Source organism: Fringilla coelebs, assembly GCF_963513975.1.
Source record: "Fringilla coelebs genome assembly, chromosome: 1".
NCBI lineage: Eukaryota > Metazoa > Chordata > Aves > Passeriformes > Fringillidae > Fringilla > Fringilla coelebs.
Genome location: NC_140028.1, coordinates 56,799,288 through 56,818,657, shown reverse-complemented (window position 1 = coordinate 56,818,657; position 19,370 = coordinate 56,799,288). Strand labels below are relative to the sequence as shown.

The following is a 19,370-nucleotide window of genomic DNA, read 5'->3' as shown; positions in this document are numbered from 1 at the left end:
GAGAGTTTATTACAGGAAAATCAACTGCACCAAGATTCCATTCTATGAAGTCATTTGCATTCTCAAATAATTCAGATGTTGTTTACAAAAAATTGCCTAATGATATTTTAAGTCTCAGCCTTGAGGCTTCTGATATCAAACTTTATAAAAACTCCTTTAGCACACTAAAATAGACTACTGCCTATTCTCTATAAAAGCACTATAGAATTTTTTTTGTATGGAATTTTGTTCCTATGATAGCCCCGCAAAGTACTCAACATTTCTGAGCATCTCAGGTAAGAAATCAAACAGAGGAATTCACAGGAGCCAGTACAGCCATTCAGGTTTATATCTGATAATTATTATGCTTTCTGCAGGATTCAGGGAACAGTCAGAAGGCATTTTTGAGTGAGGTGAAGGGTATGTGACAGAATGGACGATCTTACTACATGTATCTAAATTTGCTGTAAGATTATAGGAGTATCACTTTTCTATTTCATATATGTACTAAGTGAATGACAGAAGCAATTTCAGGTAAACAGCTGTGTAACACCTTCACACTATAAGGTAACTTCAGAATAAAGATTTCTGGAGAAGGTAGAAATCAACCAGAGTCTTTAACAAGATCTACCTGTTGACAGCCTGAGCCTCCAAATAGGCCGTTCCATTTTAAAGAGCATTTAAATGTTTACAGTGATAGGAGAAGACTTGATTTATCCAGAAGCTCCACTCACATCAGTGGAGCTTCCCTCACCTGGGAACAACAGGTAGGAAACCAGACACAATCACTTAAAGAAAATAATGCTCCTAGGTAACAATACATAGATTGTTGTAATATAGTGTAAAACATATATATACTGAGAGAGAGAGAATGTTTTAAAAAATGTTTAAAGATGGGTTTTTTTGGCTCTATGGCAAAATCAATAGCTGTGACTTGCTTTCAATTGTAAATGAAAAGGAGGAAGAACAGAAATGTCTCTGCCAAATGCAAAATGCTCATTTAGCTCGTGTTCCTTTTTATCTAGGTATACTTTTTTATCACTGATGTTCCAAAAAGATTTATCTACCAATTAGTGCATTTTTTGCCTCATATCCCACAAACTGGAATAGGAATTTCCCTCATTAACTACAAAAGCACTAAATAATGTAGAGTAAGAGTATATTCTGTACTTTAGCTAACTGAAAATTCTTTTAAACAACACAGAGTCGCACTGCCTATAGTGGCATTTCTAAGTCTACAGTGCACACCAGTGGACTTTAGTAGTATATGCATTTTTCCACTTTTTTCAGGATAGTTTTGTAAATATTCCATCTTATTTAACTCTTAAATGACCAGAAAAGCACATCCTTCAGGATTTATAAGGATGGACATAAAATTTTGAGGAAGATTTGCAGCAAGTATAAACAAGAATGTTTTATTGCACATAAGATAAAATGATCATTCTATAACCTAAAAGTTCAACAGGCTTGCTCGCTCCAATTCTGTGTTTACAAACATCACAGCAACACACCAAGGATTTGCTTTGTTTTCCAGAGTCCAAAGACCAAACTAATCATTTGTGTTTCTCAGACTGGTGGTTAATTGAGCTGTAAACTAAACTGTATCTGGAAAAATTGAATACTTGATTCCTGGGGACATTCAACAAGCAAAATTACAGATGTAAAAATTTTCATGTTCTTCAGAGAACTTAAAGATTCCTCCTCTTTCCAACAAAGTTTACTTTAAACCCAAGTATATCTAATGTCAATACTCTTTATTTACTCAACAGCCTTACAAACAATTTTTGTCTTTCTGTAGATACTCATGAAAATAGAACAATTAGTGTAATTTTATACTGAATTATTTCTTTCCTGTTTTTAAAATAACAAAGTGTTTTATGTCTTTTAATGGGCAAACAGAATTCTTAGAACAAAAATAAATATCAGTAACAGCCCCAAATGCAACTTTCTGTTGTATACCTATTAAAATGGTGTCTAATTTATGACCCTGAACAGATCAAGATCAAGGCTACTGTCACACAAAGCTGCCTATAATGCTTATGGTTACTATGATCATAAATTGCCACTTTACTCCTTTTTTAAATTAACTCAATATGTTGAAAACTTATTTACAAGTTCCAAATTGTGGCTGAATGGATAATATGTTAAAATGATGATCATCAAGATCACCAAGGCATTCCATATATAGTTTATTCCAAGCTGAGTAAATACTTGTCTTTTAATGAAAGTAACTGAAGAAAGTTATTAGTTACTGGGAGCACTAATTATCAAATCTTGGCAGCTGTGAAGTTTCTAACATACCCCAAAATCTCTCCAACTTCCAAAAGGCTAGAAGAGCTATCCATTCCTAAAAATGGTTTCATTTGCAGTGGCGCTGTCACTTGCAAACCAAGCACTTTTTTTTTTCACATTCACAGTGGGAATGTTAGGCAATCTACCAAAGGAAATAGCAGATTAATTTAGTCAAGGACATGAAAATAATCCAGATGTAATGATTGATCTGCTTTTAATATAGAAATTCCTTTGTGATTTAACATTGGAAATTTATATTAGAATCAGATTCCATGCTTAGCCTAGTAGATGTCTGCACTTTCCTTTATTTCACTTTCAAATTTTTCACTGTCAAAAATCTTGTCTGTTGTTCCAGCATCCATTTCTCAACAGTAATATATAGTGAGTAATATTCACATCTGTGTTGTCAACACACAAGGTTTGGTTTATTTCATTAGAGCTTCTACTTACACAACCCCCCTCCACTGATATAAATAATTTCATTCAAATTAATCAGACTCATCCAGGTCAGTGTTTTTCTGCAATTTAAAAATGAGATTTATGTCATAAAAGTCAGAACCTGAAAAGAATGCTCAAAATATCACCGCCTGTCTCCTGTTAGCAATTAAAGCAACTGAAGAAAGCAGCAACACATATATGTAGACAGGCAAATGCATAAATATTGTTATCTATCTCCAATGAATTCTCAGAAAATTTTTACTTCCTCTTGTTCTATTCCTGATGACAGTGCCATAAAGTATTTCATGAAGATAAAATTTCTTAACGAAAACTATTAACTAAACCTGGACTTCCTCTGTTTTGCACAAGTATAACAAGCTAAAATCCTACTTAATGAGCAAGCAGAAAATAAAGAACTAAAATCTGAAGGAACTCAAATATGACAGATAGGTATTAGTTTGCTGCTGCATTGCATATGCATCACCTATTAACTAGAACTTGAGATTTAATAGACTGCTTACAGTTCTTTCCAGAACATGAAATAAAACTAAATTCCCCCCATTATTCCAAATCTGAGATGTTAAATTAATAGGACATTTTTAATATAGTATCTATGTTTAGTTATATAAACACACATTTTGAGTTTTTTTGGATCAAATCTCTATCCATTGTCCTGAAAGCTAAAACCCGTAAAGTGCAGTGCAAATATTTCTTATTCTGCTAGTCCTGAGCACAGATTGAAATGAACGTGTATTTCCTAACACCAATTCCACACAACCCGGCAATGTTCCTAAATTACTCCTTCAAGGCTGATCTTTGTAAAAGTACATTGCTTTCAGGCATCAGACCTCCACCATGAGTGCCCTGCTGAGCTACATCAGTCTCCTGGCACATCTGCCTGTTCTCCTGAGTATTAGGGCAAAACCAAGGCCTGACAGGTTTGGTTGACTCCTTTGTTTACCTATCAGAGCTGCCTCCCATGGGAGCCTTCCCAGCAGTTTTCTGACTAAGCCAATATCCTGCTCTCCTTAGGTTCAGGGTCTGTTCTCTGCTACTCACTTTTCTTCTTTCAGGGTGACCAACTGCTATTTCAAAGCTATCAGAGATGAGGAAATTATTCATCATCACATACCCAACTAGTTTCCTTCATATTAGTCAACAGCACATCCATCTATTCATCACCACTTTTTTCCTGAAACCACTGAAATGTCTGCGACTGCAGCAGCTATTCTAACTTTCTAGCAGCTGTAGTCACCCACGAGAACTGGGATTTACAACTCCGAGATCTGAATTCTTTAAACATTTCTTTTGTTTCCTCATTAGGTGGTCTGTAACAAACTCCTACCACAATGGCACCCTCACTGGCCTGTCCTCTGATCCTGGATTCACAAGTCTGATTATCCCTCATCCTTCTGGAGACCTCAAAAGAAATGAGCTGCTTTTAGATCTGAGGGCAACTTCCATCGCCTCAGCCCTTCCTTGCCAGTGTTTCCAGAAGTCCCTCACAGTCCAGTTGCATGGACTTGGCACAGAATTTGAATTGTTCCAACAATACTGTAGTTCTGTAACCACATACAGCTCTAATTCTCCCTGCTTCTTTCCTAGGATTGTGTGCATTTCTTTACCAACATTTGAGGTGGGTGTCCCTTCACATTGTTTTATCATTCCTGAAGTCTTTCATGCTCCTATCAACCCATGCCCTGAGTCTTCCAGCCGACCACCTCTTCTTTATTTCACTGTGGTCTGTAATCTCTCACTGCTTCCTTTCCTAGTTCAGGTCCCCCATGACCTCAACCCCAGAGCTATGGGATCATTCCCAATATGCCCCTAGCTGGTGCCCATCGGGATGAGTAGCAGCAGAGCAGTCTAAGGACTGGACAGACCTTGGCAATCTCTCTGCAATTTTCTGGATCCTAGCCCACAGGCTAGGACACATAACCCTCAAAGCAGCAAGTGGGGAACACAGGGGTTTCTGTCCTCTCAGGAACAAGCCTCCTACTATTGCCACTTGCTGCCTCCTGCTGATGTTAATGCATGGTGTGTGTAAAAGCTGGCTCTGATGCCTCACAAGATATCGCTTTTTTCTCTTACTTCACTACCAGCTGTTTGAACCTTTTGAACTGCAGATCTGGAGAAAGAGCCATCCTCCAATTGCTGGAGAACATACTTTTTCAGCCCTTCTACTGTGGGATTCTATTCACTGTGAAACTCACAGCCTCTGGCTGCCCCTCCCATGTGGTTCAGACTTTTTTATCTCTGGGTCCTGTTAATCTCCTCCTTGCCTTCTCTGATCCTGCCCAGCCTTACTTCCTTGACCAGGTAGATGGGGACAACACATTTTTTCAGGCAACTTCTACACCTCTACTGCTCTATTTCTCCAGCCTCACAGGAAGGGTGGCAAGGCTTTCCTGAACATCCCCTTACCCCACATGAGCCCTTTCTCTCTGAACACAAGCCCCACCGAACCCAGATCACTCAGTGCTGTACATCAGGACACCAGCCTCACCACACATGGGGATGGGGCACCAGAGCCTGCCTTCTCTGGATCATTCCTTCCTGGAAGCCTGTGGAGCCATCCCAGTGCCACTCTCACAGCTCCTGAGCATCAGTGCTGCCATGGCAGCATCCACACACCTCACCAGGTCCCTCCCACCTGGTTACATGGAATAATCATTGATAAAGGGTGGATTTATCACATTCATAAACCCTGGATGCAATTTTACTCTTAGCTACAGCACAGGAAATCAGAAGTCTAAATTTTCTTTCTTACTCCATGTGATAACAATGTACTGCTAACATACCTGTTTCAGGCTTTCCAGCTTGGTTTGTCTCAGTTCTTCATATTTCCATTTCCAAAGAAATAATTCATTTTCCATCTTTTCCATTTCTTTCTCCAGAAATACATTCATTCTAAAAAAGTATTTTAAAATTTAGCATCGTACAATTTTGAAGCTGACAGAACAAAAATTACTTTGAATTTTCTTCTCATAGCTTGAGTTATGCTGCATTTGTCAATGTTACATATTGACTTTTCTAAAACCTTTATTATCATTGCTAATTAGTCCAAAACATTCATCAAAAATAATAGTTAAAGAGAAAACAGAAATCCAGTAGCACAGAATTGAAACTTTAAATGAAATAAAATTTTGGGATAAGCTGAAGAAAATTTAACTTCAGTTAGTGGTTCAGGCCGCCTAATTTATCACAAGTTTCTTCACATTAGTGAAGATCCTCAAAGAAAATATATTACATCACTTGTATTTCATACAAACAGCAGATTAAACACATGTATACAGGGGGAAGTATACATTGTAAAGACCAGAAACCAAAGATGATTGATGTTAAATTTTAAAAAACATTATTAAAAGATGTATACTTGTTTCAAAAAAAATTGCTCCTGGAAGAAAATGCTAGAAGAACTTTAGGAAAATGTATTATTTAGTGTAGAAGTACCATGCCTGTACAATGAGAAAAATATTAAATTGTTGAAAAGAAAATTCTAATACTTGGTAATTAAATAAACTGTGTGCCACAGTAGTCCTCTGAAGGAGGCCAACAGAACTTCCAACCTTTTTAACAAAGATGTTATTGTTGGGCTTACTAGAACTATATTTTGAGAATATTTGGTCTAAATATTCACATATTAAAGCAAAGTGTATTGATGGAATTTGTCTGGGGCATTTCTAACATGCAGGCTGCAGGCTTGCACAGAGATAACAAGACTTGCCACTGACTGGGCTGACTCAGGTCCTGGAAGCAATGTCAGCTACTTTAATGAAGCAATCCACTACAGTGAAATATCTTCCTCTCTCTTCTTTTATACCTAAACTTAAGGCTCTCGAATCAGGGATCTCCTTTTTCTGCCTAGATTTAGTATATGGCACAGCTTATCTTAGCAAAGACCTAGAAATCCCATAACATTACAATAATAAAATAAACACCATTATTCACAAAGCAAAATGGAGCAATATGTATTTCATGCATTTCAACTCAACCGTTTTGCTTTCAAAGTAAGGGGATATTTCATTGGAATGATATTGTGACTTCATTGGAGAACTAAGAGAATTCTTAGTGGGACATTTAATACAGTAGAAAGTGAGAGCATGAAAGATGACATTCTAATACTTTGAATAACTGTCCATTGACTGCACTGAATGCAGTGAAAGTCCTCAGAAACTGGTCTATTCTGAAATGTAAAAGAGGAATGTACAGTATGTTCTGCTTATTTAGAAGACACAAGTTTTGTTTTGGGTTACAGTATTTAAGTGAGGTCAGTTCCCTCTGACACGACTAATTGAAAGAAATTATTCTGATTACATAAAGTTTACTATTTAAATAAAGAAATCAAAGAGTGGAAGAAAGAATATAGCAGACATCAGAAGCAACTTACTTACTAGAATCAAGTTCAGAGCATTTTTCATGGATGTTGTAACGAGACATTTTAACTCACTCTAATTAAATCACAGAATTACAGAAAATGGTTGAGGTTGAGAGTGACCCCAAGGAGGACATCTGGTGCAAACCTCCTGCTCAAGCAGGGTTGCCTAGAACTGATTGCCCAGGACCATGTCCAGATGCCTTTTGAATGTCTCCAAGGATGCAGACTCAGCGACCTTCCTGGGAAACTGGTGCTGGTGTTCAGTGACCCTTGCAGGCAGGAAAAGGATTTTTTGTTGCTCAGTCAGAGCCTTTTGTATCCATTGTCTGTGTTACCCATCCATTCTTAAGGAGTTACTCTTTGGTATTACTAACTAGCAGTCAACTAGTTTGTGGGCTTTTGGTTTTATGGGGATTAAACACTTTTAAGTTCAAAACAGAACAAAGTAGTATTTTAAAACTAGAAGACAGATGAGAACACTGATCCAAAAGATGACAAAAGACAGCTATTTTAAGCAAATGATTATGCAAAATGCTGACCCACTCATAAGGTTTGTAATTTCCATTCATGCTAATGGACCTCAAATGTGTAATTGAGGTGAGCCATTAGTACCTAGTAGAGGATGTTGGTGCGTAATTTTACACTGTAAACCCAAGCGAAGATATTTTTTGAATGTCAGAACATGAATTTTTGTCTCTTTACTTTTATTATTTCTTTTAGACCTTCTTTCTTTTTTGTCCTTTGCAAAGCTTGCTCTGTGTGCATAAGCTTATGTCAACATTACTGATGATAGCTCTAAGCAGAATGCAAAAAGCAGAAGTCTTCTCAGGGTGAAAAAGCAAAATATCTTAAGGAGAGAGTTAGGAAACCAAGAAGGTTACTGGTTAGGTAACTTAGTTAGAGGGAAATTAAAACACTGGATTTGCATAAGCTAACTTGACTCTAGAAAAATGCAGTCAGAGTTCAGGGTGCTGCATGTAAACCAGGAAACTGCTGAGAAGTCCTCTGCTGTATGAGTAAGATCATACTGACTGCTAAAGTAACCTCTGGCCTTGGGGTTCAAGCTGTCTATTATCTGTTTGCTTTTGATGCAACACAGCTGTGTGTTCTTGGCTCGAGTTCACTGAGAAAATTGCTAAGTTGTGAGAAAGAAGCTGTGAGAAAATACTTAAGCTAGAGCCACACAAGATAAGGGGACTAAAAATGCAAACGGGGTGAGATTGTTGAGATAGTCATTACTAGCAACTCCAGAATACAGGAGTAAAAATACTGACATGAGCAAGAATAAAACCTAAGAGAGAAAAATGGAAATCTGAAGTTGGAAATATGGCAAAATCAGTCAATTCTACGAAGTGGGGGAGACCAAACCCTTCTGAGATTGCAGGTGACAGCCTGCTCAACACAGATTCATCAGCTATCTCAAGAGACTGGTGACTATTATAACACTTATCCTAGTAACATTATTCCTAGCTATTTACTGTCTGCATTGCCACATATACTGCCTTCATACTTAGAAGTTGCATATATTCTGCTTACATAACATCTCTGCATGCAGGAAATGTTGCCCTCCTGGAAAGGGAGTTGTTATACCAATCCCTGCTGCTATGTGGAAATCGCTGCTTGGTGAACATTTTTGCTGCCTGAGGTTGGCATTGCCATATGTTGCATGTTATAAAAATGCCCCAGTTCTTACTGTGTGCCAGTAAGTTTATTGTCTTACACCACAGTATAAAATAAATGAATATGAAATTATTTATAAATGAAAAAAAATGAAAAAATAAATGCATGAAAAAATGATAAAATCAAAGAATCTGTCTCTGTGAAATACAGCTAAAAATTGGTAAGAGAGGCATGTGAACAAACTGACAAACCAGAACCTATTAAAGTTTTTCCTGAGAAGTTACTAAAAGTGAGTTGAAAATTTTTCCATTTTCTAAATGGAAGTTATTATATATGCATGCACACTTGATTGCTGATGAAGGCCCCTAAATATTTCAACCCCAGGAAAATAGGTATGTGAGGCATCAGTCTCCTAACTCACACATACATTTGTTTTCACAGGCAAATGAAATACCTTTCAAGGAGAGGGAGCATGGCCATCTTCTGCTATATGATTCAACTAGAGAATTCTTGCATGCTTTCTACAACTATCTAATTCATATAACAAAGCACATTAAATATCAGTTAGAAATTGAAAGGTTTTTTTATCTCAGACTTGTACTAGGTACATGACAGTTATGAAGTACACTGACAGGCAGGAAATGTGAAATAAACTGACAGGAAGGAAATTCTTCAGTGCAGTTTAGCATTGGAGACTCTCTGAACTGAAAGTGTTGAATATGTTTGCAATAGACAGTGAATTTTCTTCCTTTTAATTTTCTCATTAACTTCAACTAATTTTGAAATTACCATCACCTGTAATTACAGCCTGAAGTCTGCTACTACATCATCTTACATCACATGCTGCATGTTTCCTTGAAAAGCCTTTCTTGTGAGATTCAAGCATTCTCAATTTTCCCCATTTATACAACATTAAACTCCTTTTAGGCCACCAAAATACACATTTAGTATTTATATCAGGCAAATTTTATATGCTACATAAGTGTACAATAATCTGTAACTCCCTCTTTGTTACAGGCTTTTAACACAGACTTTGCTACAAGTGAAGAGGCAAACAGCATTTAGCAGCTGATTCATATATTTTTAATTCAAAACCAGCCTTTGTCATTCTGCAGTTGGACTCTTTCAAAGGCTGCTGGTAGAGTATAGGAAAATTTTTTACTATGCACAAAGCACTCCAATAACTGGGTATAACATACCTTAGATATCACTGCATCAATACCAACTTACATATTTGAATGGAACACCCCTTATTTAAATGACAGACAAGACAAAGAAAACAATAAACACACTTTGCTGAACTGTTTATCTAAATTCTTACTAAAGCCTTGCAAATAGCAATGAATAAAGTTTAGAACATATGAGCTCCAAAATCCAAATGTCACCATATCTATTTTAGAAACTGTCTTCAACCCTTCAATGAGAATTACAAAAGTAGGATATATTTTGCACTTACTCTCTTTCCTTCTGTAGGATTTTCCTCATCTCAGCCAAATGCAAATTTAAGACTGATACATGTATTAAATCATTCTCTGTTGTCTTAGCTGTAGTGCCCAAACTTATTTTAGGTTCCTCCAAATAGATGCTGGGAAGTCCATTGGGGAAGAAATTGGGAGGCTTTGGTGTGATTTTTTTATTGTCATTGCTTTGGTCTTTGTTTACTTCCTGAGAAAACAAAAATATGACACCTGAGAAAAGCATAAGTGAAGGAAAAAGTCTAACATAGCTCCAGCAGGGCCTACCAAGGCTCTTCTAGATATTTAAGGAACATAGGAGAAAAAAAGTAAATAGGTAACATCTTAGACAGTTGGACTGTATATGGGTAGAAGGTGCAAAAATGTCAGTATATTTGAATAACCGTATTTTGTGATTTCTCACAGCTTCTGTTGTGACAAGCTTCATATCCAAAATATTTCAAATGTGTCTTTACTAAGGAAATAGACTTCAATTTCTCTTTTGTTGCGTATAACTCTGGTGAAGACAGAATCTTGGAACTAATAAAACCAACAATGCAATTTATCCATACAAATAATGTATTGAGAAACTTTACATTATGAACTCAAACTTTTTATGTAAAGTGGATTGAAGCAGGCTTATACAAGTTTTTCATGAGGAAAAAAGCATATAGGTATCTATTTTGAAGATACATGTTTTGCATACTAAACATAAGAAAAACTAATACAAAAATCAGAAAAAAATTAAAAGTAAAATACACATTTTTGAGAAAGACTGAATGTCTCTTATAAACAAGTTTCTCTTAGAAATGTATTTGCTTTACCATAGCTGAGGAATTTTGTTTAAAAACTAATCTCTTTTTAGCAGTTTACTGACAATCCTCTTTCACATCACTCTGAGTTTTTAGAATAATGCTCAAAATTTACATCAGAAAATAGAAATCACTATAAACCACTGAAAAAATAAAAATTTTTCCTATTCACATATAAGGTTTCATTTTTTAAGTAGAAAAAATTTTATACTAAGGAAAAATAGTTAAAGTATATTTTGTGGCATTTCCTTCCAATGGCACATTTGTCTGCCCGAAAATATGAAAAGCATGCTTTTTTGGCAAAATTTATTCTTGCCACAAACATTACCTATTTGGGTTTTTTTTTTCAGATTTCACAGGAATATAATATCATAATATGCATTAGAGTGTAAAATTTTCAAACAGAATACACACAGATCTAAGATCTTGTCAATTCCCTTGAATTGAAGTAAAAATTTTCCTACCTTCAACAATGCTGGGAAAAAACATTTTTCTGCAATGTGTTAAAAAAATTATCTATATCTACAAAGACTGTCATCTATCAGAAAACAAGTAAAGTTTTTACATGGTACTGTCTTTGAAGACTATACAGTGCATTCCAAGGCACAGAATTAAAGATAGTTAAACATGAACAAATGCTTTGATTTTTGATGAATGTAACTGGATCTTTTGTGTAAAGCTAGGAGCTGTTTAACCAGTGCTGATACTTGATTTTTTAAATTCTTTATCATGATTTAATTGCACTCCTTATCAAATAAGAAGTCTTGCAAATTTGCAAAAGAATTGCCTACCTTTTCCCATGCTTTTGAAGTACAGAGAGAAATTATTTTAGACTTTAGGTTCTTTAGAAGCCAAGAATCTAATATGCTTTTTTAGAGGGGAGAATGAATAAGTATACAAAACATGATTAATTCAGACAAGAGAGGTAACCTATTACTGTAAAACTGAGAGATAATCAAAACAATATGTAAACTATTGGATATAACAGTCTGCCTCTGTTCCTTAAATGTCTAGTCATATTGCAAGGCTATGAATTGTTTTCTGTATTTTTCCAGATTAGAAATATTTAGAGGGGGGGGGGGGGGGGTCAGGGGAGCAAAGGGTTTTGCTAGTGAATGGGCCATGCAGCCTTTTGGTCAAAATTCTTGAAAAATCCCATTTCAACATACACAGCCATACTTTTTCACTTCTTCACGAACCGCAAAAAATATTTCCCATCCTTTACCTTCTCTGTGTCTTCTGCCCCAGGAATTTTGATTATTTTGGTTAGGTCTTTCGGAGGTTCTGGTTCCAGAAAGGTTAACATGCTTTGGTTTTTTTTAATACAGGATATTTCAGAGCAACAGCATTCTGTTTTCCAAGCAGTTCCATTTTCTAAGGTCTCCTTCTCACTTACTAAATCCTGATTTGTTTTCTTAAGCACACTTAGCTCTTTTATGACACTGTCTAATTTGATTCTCAATTGTCTTGCTTCGTCTCGTGCTTTATTTCTTTCTCCTCTCACTTTGCTCCATTTCTCCCTCCAGTTAGCGGTGCAATCCGACCACCAACGCATGGTCTTCTCCATTTGGGCAGCTCTGGCTTTGACTTCCTCCAGTTCCTGAATTTTTACTGCTTCAAAAATTTCCCAGTCACTGCTGAAACTTCTATGCATATGTGCATAATGAGGTGAATTTGGGTAGAAACTTTGAGATGGACAATTTGAATGAAACAGATGGTCACCTGGTTGCCAACATCTATCAAATTTATCAGGTTGTGTTGGTTGGCTCCCAAAAACCTCTATCTCTTCCATTTGTTTCTGAATGGAGTCTAAATTCATGTTTTGATTCATCATCTAATTTCACTCCTAAAAAAGACAAAGACAGACAATAATTTAGCTTTTAATTAATTATATCTATGAATAACCTTCAACAGTTGGGGTTTTTACTGCTGTAATAGTGAGTTAATGATGCTGCTCATGTTTTAGAAATGTGCTTTATCAACAAGAAATAGCTATTCAAATATCTTTTATTTAATACTTTTTGAGTACAGCATAAACAGACATACCTATTATTTGGCTAGGATTTGCTTGCAAAGGAAGAGTCATTAAATAATCATAGTGCTCTCAAAAATGTTTGAGTCTAAAGAAAATAGACAAAAGCTTTCTTCATTCAAGAAAAGATTGAATTGAATCAATAAATATTTTAAATATCTAGTAAGAGGAAGTTATTTGTCTAAACTAAAATCACAAATTACTTGCCTTCTTTCCCAAACTGTGGAAATTCATACTAGACAAAACATGCCTTATAATTTTTATTCCTAAGGAAAAAAATATCAACCATGACCTTTGTATTTCCTTTTTTTTTAAGAGAAAAATCAAGTATTTTTTACATGGGGACTTAATTTTGCTGTCTGCATTCCAGAAGATTTCCAGGTAGTATATTCTTATATTATTCTTGAAAGTGTAGCACTATCCTTATTACTGTACTGTACAGCCTTCCTCATAGTGGTATGACTCAGCTAGTAAATCTTGTTGCATTCTTTTTCATTATTTATCTTTTGATTATTTATTACTTACTTGGCCTAGAAGAAAAACAGTTTCTCAGAAATTGCTTCCCTACCCCAGTGCTGAGAAAATGCTGATGTGGACAGTCTGTAGAGACTAGCCACTTATATGTCCTTTTTTTTTTTTCATCTCAGTTATGTAAACCAGAGCAACTAAACAAATAAAATTCAGACAAATAAACAAACTTTAAAATCTTGCTACTTCAATAGTAGAATAAGTTGTTCCAAGTAAAAAAACAATTGCTTTTATATTGTGATATCCATTTGTAAAAAAAATGTTTATATGTTACAGCAATTAGTGCTAACACCTGCATTTGAAATGCAGAAGGCCAATGCTGCTAACAAAACACTGAAGAGTAGATAGTTTTGGCATTATGATTCAGTTATGTCTCATTTTAACTGAGTAGAAGCTTTTGCATGTTTCATTCCAGTTTTCCAGCTGTTTTCAAGTTTCCCATGATTTTCAGGACATTTATTTGCCGTTTGTTAGAAGCTTATGGAGAGCTGTTGTAGTGGAGTACGGATATGAGAGGAGGAAAAGGACAATGAAGGGCTCCCAGTTCCCTTCATTATCCCTGTCTGGTGTAGTACCATCGAGCCCCACAACAACACTACACAGATGCAGCAGAGCTGCTGCCAAAGCTTCATCAAGGTTGAGCCTTTCTTGTTTTTTTGGTCTACTTCCAGCAATTTAATTTGAATAAGCCTTATCCAAAATACAAAGATATTGCCACCCACAAACTTGTATGAGGCCCAGTAGAGCCAAAGTAACAAAATATTAAACTCTTGCAGTCAGTTGCTATTTAATTTCTGGGTTGTAGTAATTCCTTTGTTTCCTAAAGCTTAAATTAAAAAAAAAAAATCAAAACCACAGTAAAATTTAGATACATAATAATATATATAAAACATATTACATAATGTAATAAATACATAATGAAATAGTTGAAACTTTTGGCTTTTAAAAAAGTACAATAAATTTTCTTACTTTTTTTTTGTGCCTGCCCCAAACTAGTATATATCTACGGAAGTATTTGTTACACCTTTCATAATCAGTAGTTTTTTTCAGGGGATTTTGCTAGCTTCTTTGCATATTCATTAAAAGTAGGGAGAACTTGGAGGCTGCACAGTTTACAAATCTCAAAAGATGGAGAAACAAGAATGGTAATATTTTCCTTTGACTGAAAATTTGAAAGACCTGAGAGTTATTTATGAACCAGAATAGCCTGTTGCTGATGTTTCATTACAGGTTTGAGGTGATTTTGTCATTTGACATTCAGTAATGTTTCCAAAGTGGAGAAATGTTAAGATCACAGACCACTGGATACCAAAAAGAAAACATTGGTAATGAATTCTTGCTCCCCTCCATTGTGATGGCTCAAGTGTTCTTGAGGCTGGGACACTGGCAGTCAGATCAAACTTACAGCTGTAACAATTGAAGTAGGCTTGTACAACAACCTGGTGGTCTCTTAGGCTTCTAATCATTTTCTGGTAGGCTGAACTTTGCCTGCACTTTTCAGCATGGATAGATGATTCCAACTCTGTACCTAAAATTAAAAAATTTAAGATATAAAAGTAGTCATTCCTCCTCCGGAAAACAGAAGAGCTGTTTCACTCCAAGCTGGTAAAAGAAGATACTTCTATTTGTATTGACTTCCCTATCTCATTTTCAGAAAATCTAATCAAAACAGGTTTTTTAGATACCCTCTTTAAGATTGCAAGAGGTAGAATAAAAAATCATTTTTTCATTACAAGAGACAGATCTCAACACAACCCATTTCAGTGGATGGCTGACTCAGGATAAAACAAAAAAAAACAATAGAAATATTGCTGGATAAGTGAAATAGGTAACAAGAATTTTATTAAAATTGGATGGATCATGAAAGTTTGTGCTTGTACCTATTTTTAAAAAAGTGGACTAAACTATTAGCCTGAAAGGAAGCAAAGATTTAAAAATTAGAAAAACGGGTTGATTTTTGTAAAAGTTCTGATACTGTCAAAAATCTCGCAGTTCCAGAGGGATGATTAGGATGGACTTATTTTATCTTATTTAGCTTATTTTATCTTATTTACAGTTCATATCAATCTACTCTTTCATGTTCTCAAAAATACTGATGAAATTACAATCAAAACGAGACCAACAGTCCAACTGAAGACTGTTTTAGTATTGAATCTGTTGATATTGAATCTTTAATAATCTCTATAGTTATAATGGTATTTAAAAAATAATAATTCTTTTCTCTGGTATATGACCACCTCATAGAAAACATCATATATGTACATTGATCTCTGAAAACTATCATCTATAAAATAAGCATGAACAAAATATATGAAGCAACATTCATTGTGTCATGTGAGTGAGGTGTGATGACAGAGTGAGAACAGAGTGATGATATTTCTCAGAGGAAAAAAAGCAAACATTTGGTGAACATGACAAAGAACATAGGTCTGAAAGATATTTAATTATACTGCAACCTTTCCTATTTACTTAATGATCCTGAACACCAGTAAGAAAGAGAAGAGCTCTCGATTTATTTTTGCCACCTGTTGTTTTAGATACACAGCAGTATATTCACCCTTGGTGGCACCGTTAAACAAAATCACCAGGAGAGAAAAGAATTATTACACTCTCCTCATGTTAATACCTGCTCACTAAACTCAGCTTTTTCAGTCAGTTCAGTAGCTAGGGCAGGGCTTGAGGATACAATTTCAACATCCTTTTTCTAACTGCATTACTTAATCTTTAGTTACATGTCTCTTAATTCTTAAGACCTCAGCCAAACCTTTTTAAAGTATTCTGTCTTTAGAGAAAATGTCTGCTTTAGATTAAAACAGTTAATTTTCTTTTGTCTAGTCTATAAATTAAATAGGACAAAATGAATCATAGAACTGAACATTTTCTTTGCAAGTGCTACTGGAAAGCCAGAACTTTCCATGGTATTGCTGCAGTTCACCCATCAGCAGACCCTGACAAAGAGAGAAGGCTTTAAGAAAATGGGTGGGGGTGATGTGGCCATTATGAGAAGAACATAGGAAGTGATTTAACTCACTCCCTGAAAACTTGGCTGTTTACTAAGGGCTGCTAACTACCAAGCTGTGAACTCAAGAAAAGGAGATCAAATTTTGTGTGCCTGTTCCTGTTGTAAAGTTGGCTTTAATTAATAACCCTTAGGGGTCCCACCCAGTGGCTAGATGAAAAAATATTGCCAAGTAAATGATTAAAATGTATGGTGAAAAATACATCACACTGGAAAGCAATTAATGATATAGCTCAGTCTAAAAACATACCCATAAAAAATTGCATCTAGTTTCCAAACTCTAAACATCCTGGCAACATGCAGCCAGGAGGTTGATAATTTGTTTAGAAAAAATATAGCACAAAACTCTGAGGCAGTACCTGGTTACAGGAGTAGCTTAGACACACAGGGACATAGGATTTATTTCAACAGACAATAAGAGAGGATGACAAAAAAGAGAACTGGTGAAAGTTCTGGTGAAACAAATTGAATATTTGTGTAATTTTTTTAAACAATGGTACAGCACATCACCAACATTCTACCAACTTCATGGAAGGTAAACTAATCTGGGAAACTTCTCATGTGTGTTACAACAAACACCTGAAGGGTGGAAAGAAATCCTTACAGGAGGAGAAATAGTGGTGCTCAAAATATATCCCCTGCCTAAGCTCTCACTGGTCTCACAAATGCCTTAAGCCAGTGGTTTGGAACTTCTCCCTTGTTCGGAGAAATATAATCTTAGCATCGATAACATTTTAATAATAAAGTAGGACAAGCTTGGTTTAGGTCAAATCTTGTACAATGGATTTTCCAGCTACTGCATCAGCCTCAAAATAGTGGGACAGTAGATCGATGGAATAAACTACTAAACCAGCAAATACACAAGAATGGATCTATTAGTAGTGCAGGGGAATCATGTCTGTGAGAACTTGTAACACAAGTGACAAACTCCCACAAGGAGAGCCACAGATAAGGAATTCATATCAGTAGCTGCCCAAAATCCTGTTAAAATAGAAATAAACCACTTCTGAAGTCCAGATAATGAGGTTGCAGCTAAACATACAACTCAGGAGTTATCCATGTGCCTCTCCTTTTACAATGAAAAAGAGAATAAGTTAAAAACAGCAGAGGTTTGGATTATGTCCAAGACCCAAGTGTTTTCTCTTGCAGAAAATGTGACCCTGCTGCATCACCGTGGCAACACTGATAATTGGAACATATACCCAGAACTTACGTATAACAGATCCTGCATTTCGGAACAACTCAGGTATTGCAGATCCATTATAAACCAACCTTTGAACTAGATACAGAAGGAATACTATCTGCAACATCACAAGGACATGTTTTGACAGTGGGTGATAAGGTTACATAACCACCAAGATCCAAAGTTAGCCTGAAATTACCTACAGGGAGTTAACACTGGATATGAAGCTGTACGTGGTTGTGACAACAACAGGGTGAAACGGGAACTGCAGGCACGTAAGGAAACTAATCATATATACTTACAGCAGAATACTTACAGCATATGTACACAATGAGAAAATACACAGCAATTATTTCATAAACACTCCTAATAGTCACTGTGCAAATCAATGTAAATGGACAAAATAAAGCTACCATTGCTCATGGCTGTGTACCTTAAAAAACAATCCAGCCTACCTCTTACTTAAGTGCCATTCACTTAATGCAGTTCCATTACGTACAAGACCTGTGATTATGGCTGCAAAATTAATTACAGTGAACATACATTGAACATAAACAATGAATACACTTCTGCAAGGAATGAAACCTGTACTGATTACAGTGACCATCTCTGTGATGGTGGCTACAAAGTCATTGACCACAAGGACATGGAGGTTAGAGATAATATTCAAAATCTGTTGGTATATGAACTGAATTAAATTGATACTAAAATCCTACCAAATATTCTTGATATTACAAGACACTGAAGCTAGGATAACCAAAATTACTTGGAAAACTCTTAAGAGGAAAGAAAAGAAAAAATATGACAATAATGAACATACAGCTAATCCTAAAGTCTGACACATGCTGAGAGCAGTACCAGTATGAGTGGTCAAAGAGAGAGCAGACTCAGTGGACAGGAAGAGATAAGGGTAGATATTACCTGCAGCCAACAACTTCTGCATCTTCAAATGGGAGTGCTACTGACCAAACTTCTGAGATGGAAAGTGTAAATGCCTAAGCATATCCCCAATGTTTTTGTAGCAGATCCAGTAGCAGGCTGACTGATGAGGACTTTGTGCTTTCCAGTGTGGTATGGAGACATTCATTCCTCAATAGAGGAGAAAGAATGAGCACTGGCACTGACACCTTGGTAACTAGTTTGTTCATGGAAAAAATACAATTTAGAGAACTTGTAAATAAGAGAGCTTGTGAATTAGGGAAATAATGAATTTGTGAGTTCATGTGTTGGACTAGTGTGTACAAAGATGATTCCACCATTGTTTGAAGTCTTTATGTTTTGGTGGTGTTGCTTGAGACAGAGGACTTTTTTAAAATGGTTTATTTTTTTTAATGAGCTCATAAGCTCGTAAAATAAAGTTTAATTTACAAAGTACACTGTGCTGTAAATTTGAAAGCTCCAAACAGACCATGACATAATATACAGATTGTCCTACTTCATAAAAATTAAATGATAGTGCTTTCAGAACTTTTTAATGCACAGCCAAAGATGATTCAGTTTATTTTTTTTCCCACAGCTATAAAAAATTATATTAACAATATTAAACCATATGGTAAATTTTTAAACTATGTTGTTTCCAAACACTGTATTCCTTACATGCGTCATAATTAAAAATCAGCCAAAAAACGGCCTTAA

The 19,370-nt window shown here is 35.7% G+C and overlaps 1 protein-coding gene across 1 annotated transcript in view; it reads right to left on the bottom strand.

The window, feature by feature from the left end:
• CCDC102B (coiled-coil domain containing 102B) overlaps positions 1-12,807 on the bottom strand; it is a gene marked incomplete at both ends in the record, with an annotated part of 34,444 nt that extends 21,637 nt beyond the window's left edge. The window contains 3 exons of the mRNA XM_084209387.1: positions 5,511-5,619; positions 10,164-10,372; positions 12,199-12,807. Coding sequence (XP_084065513.1) covers positions 5,511-5,619; positions 10,164-10,372; positions 12,199-12,807 — 927 coding nt within the window. The remainder of the gene's footprint in view (positions 1-5,510; positions 5,620-10,163; positions 10,373-12,198) is intronic.
• Between the last annotated feature and the right edge of the window lie 6,563 nt (positions 12,808-19,370).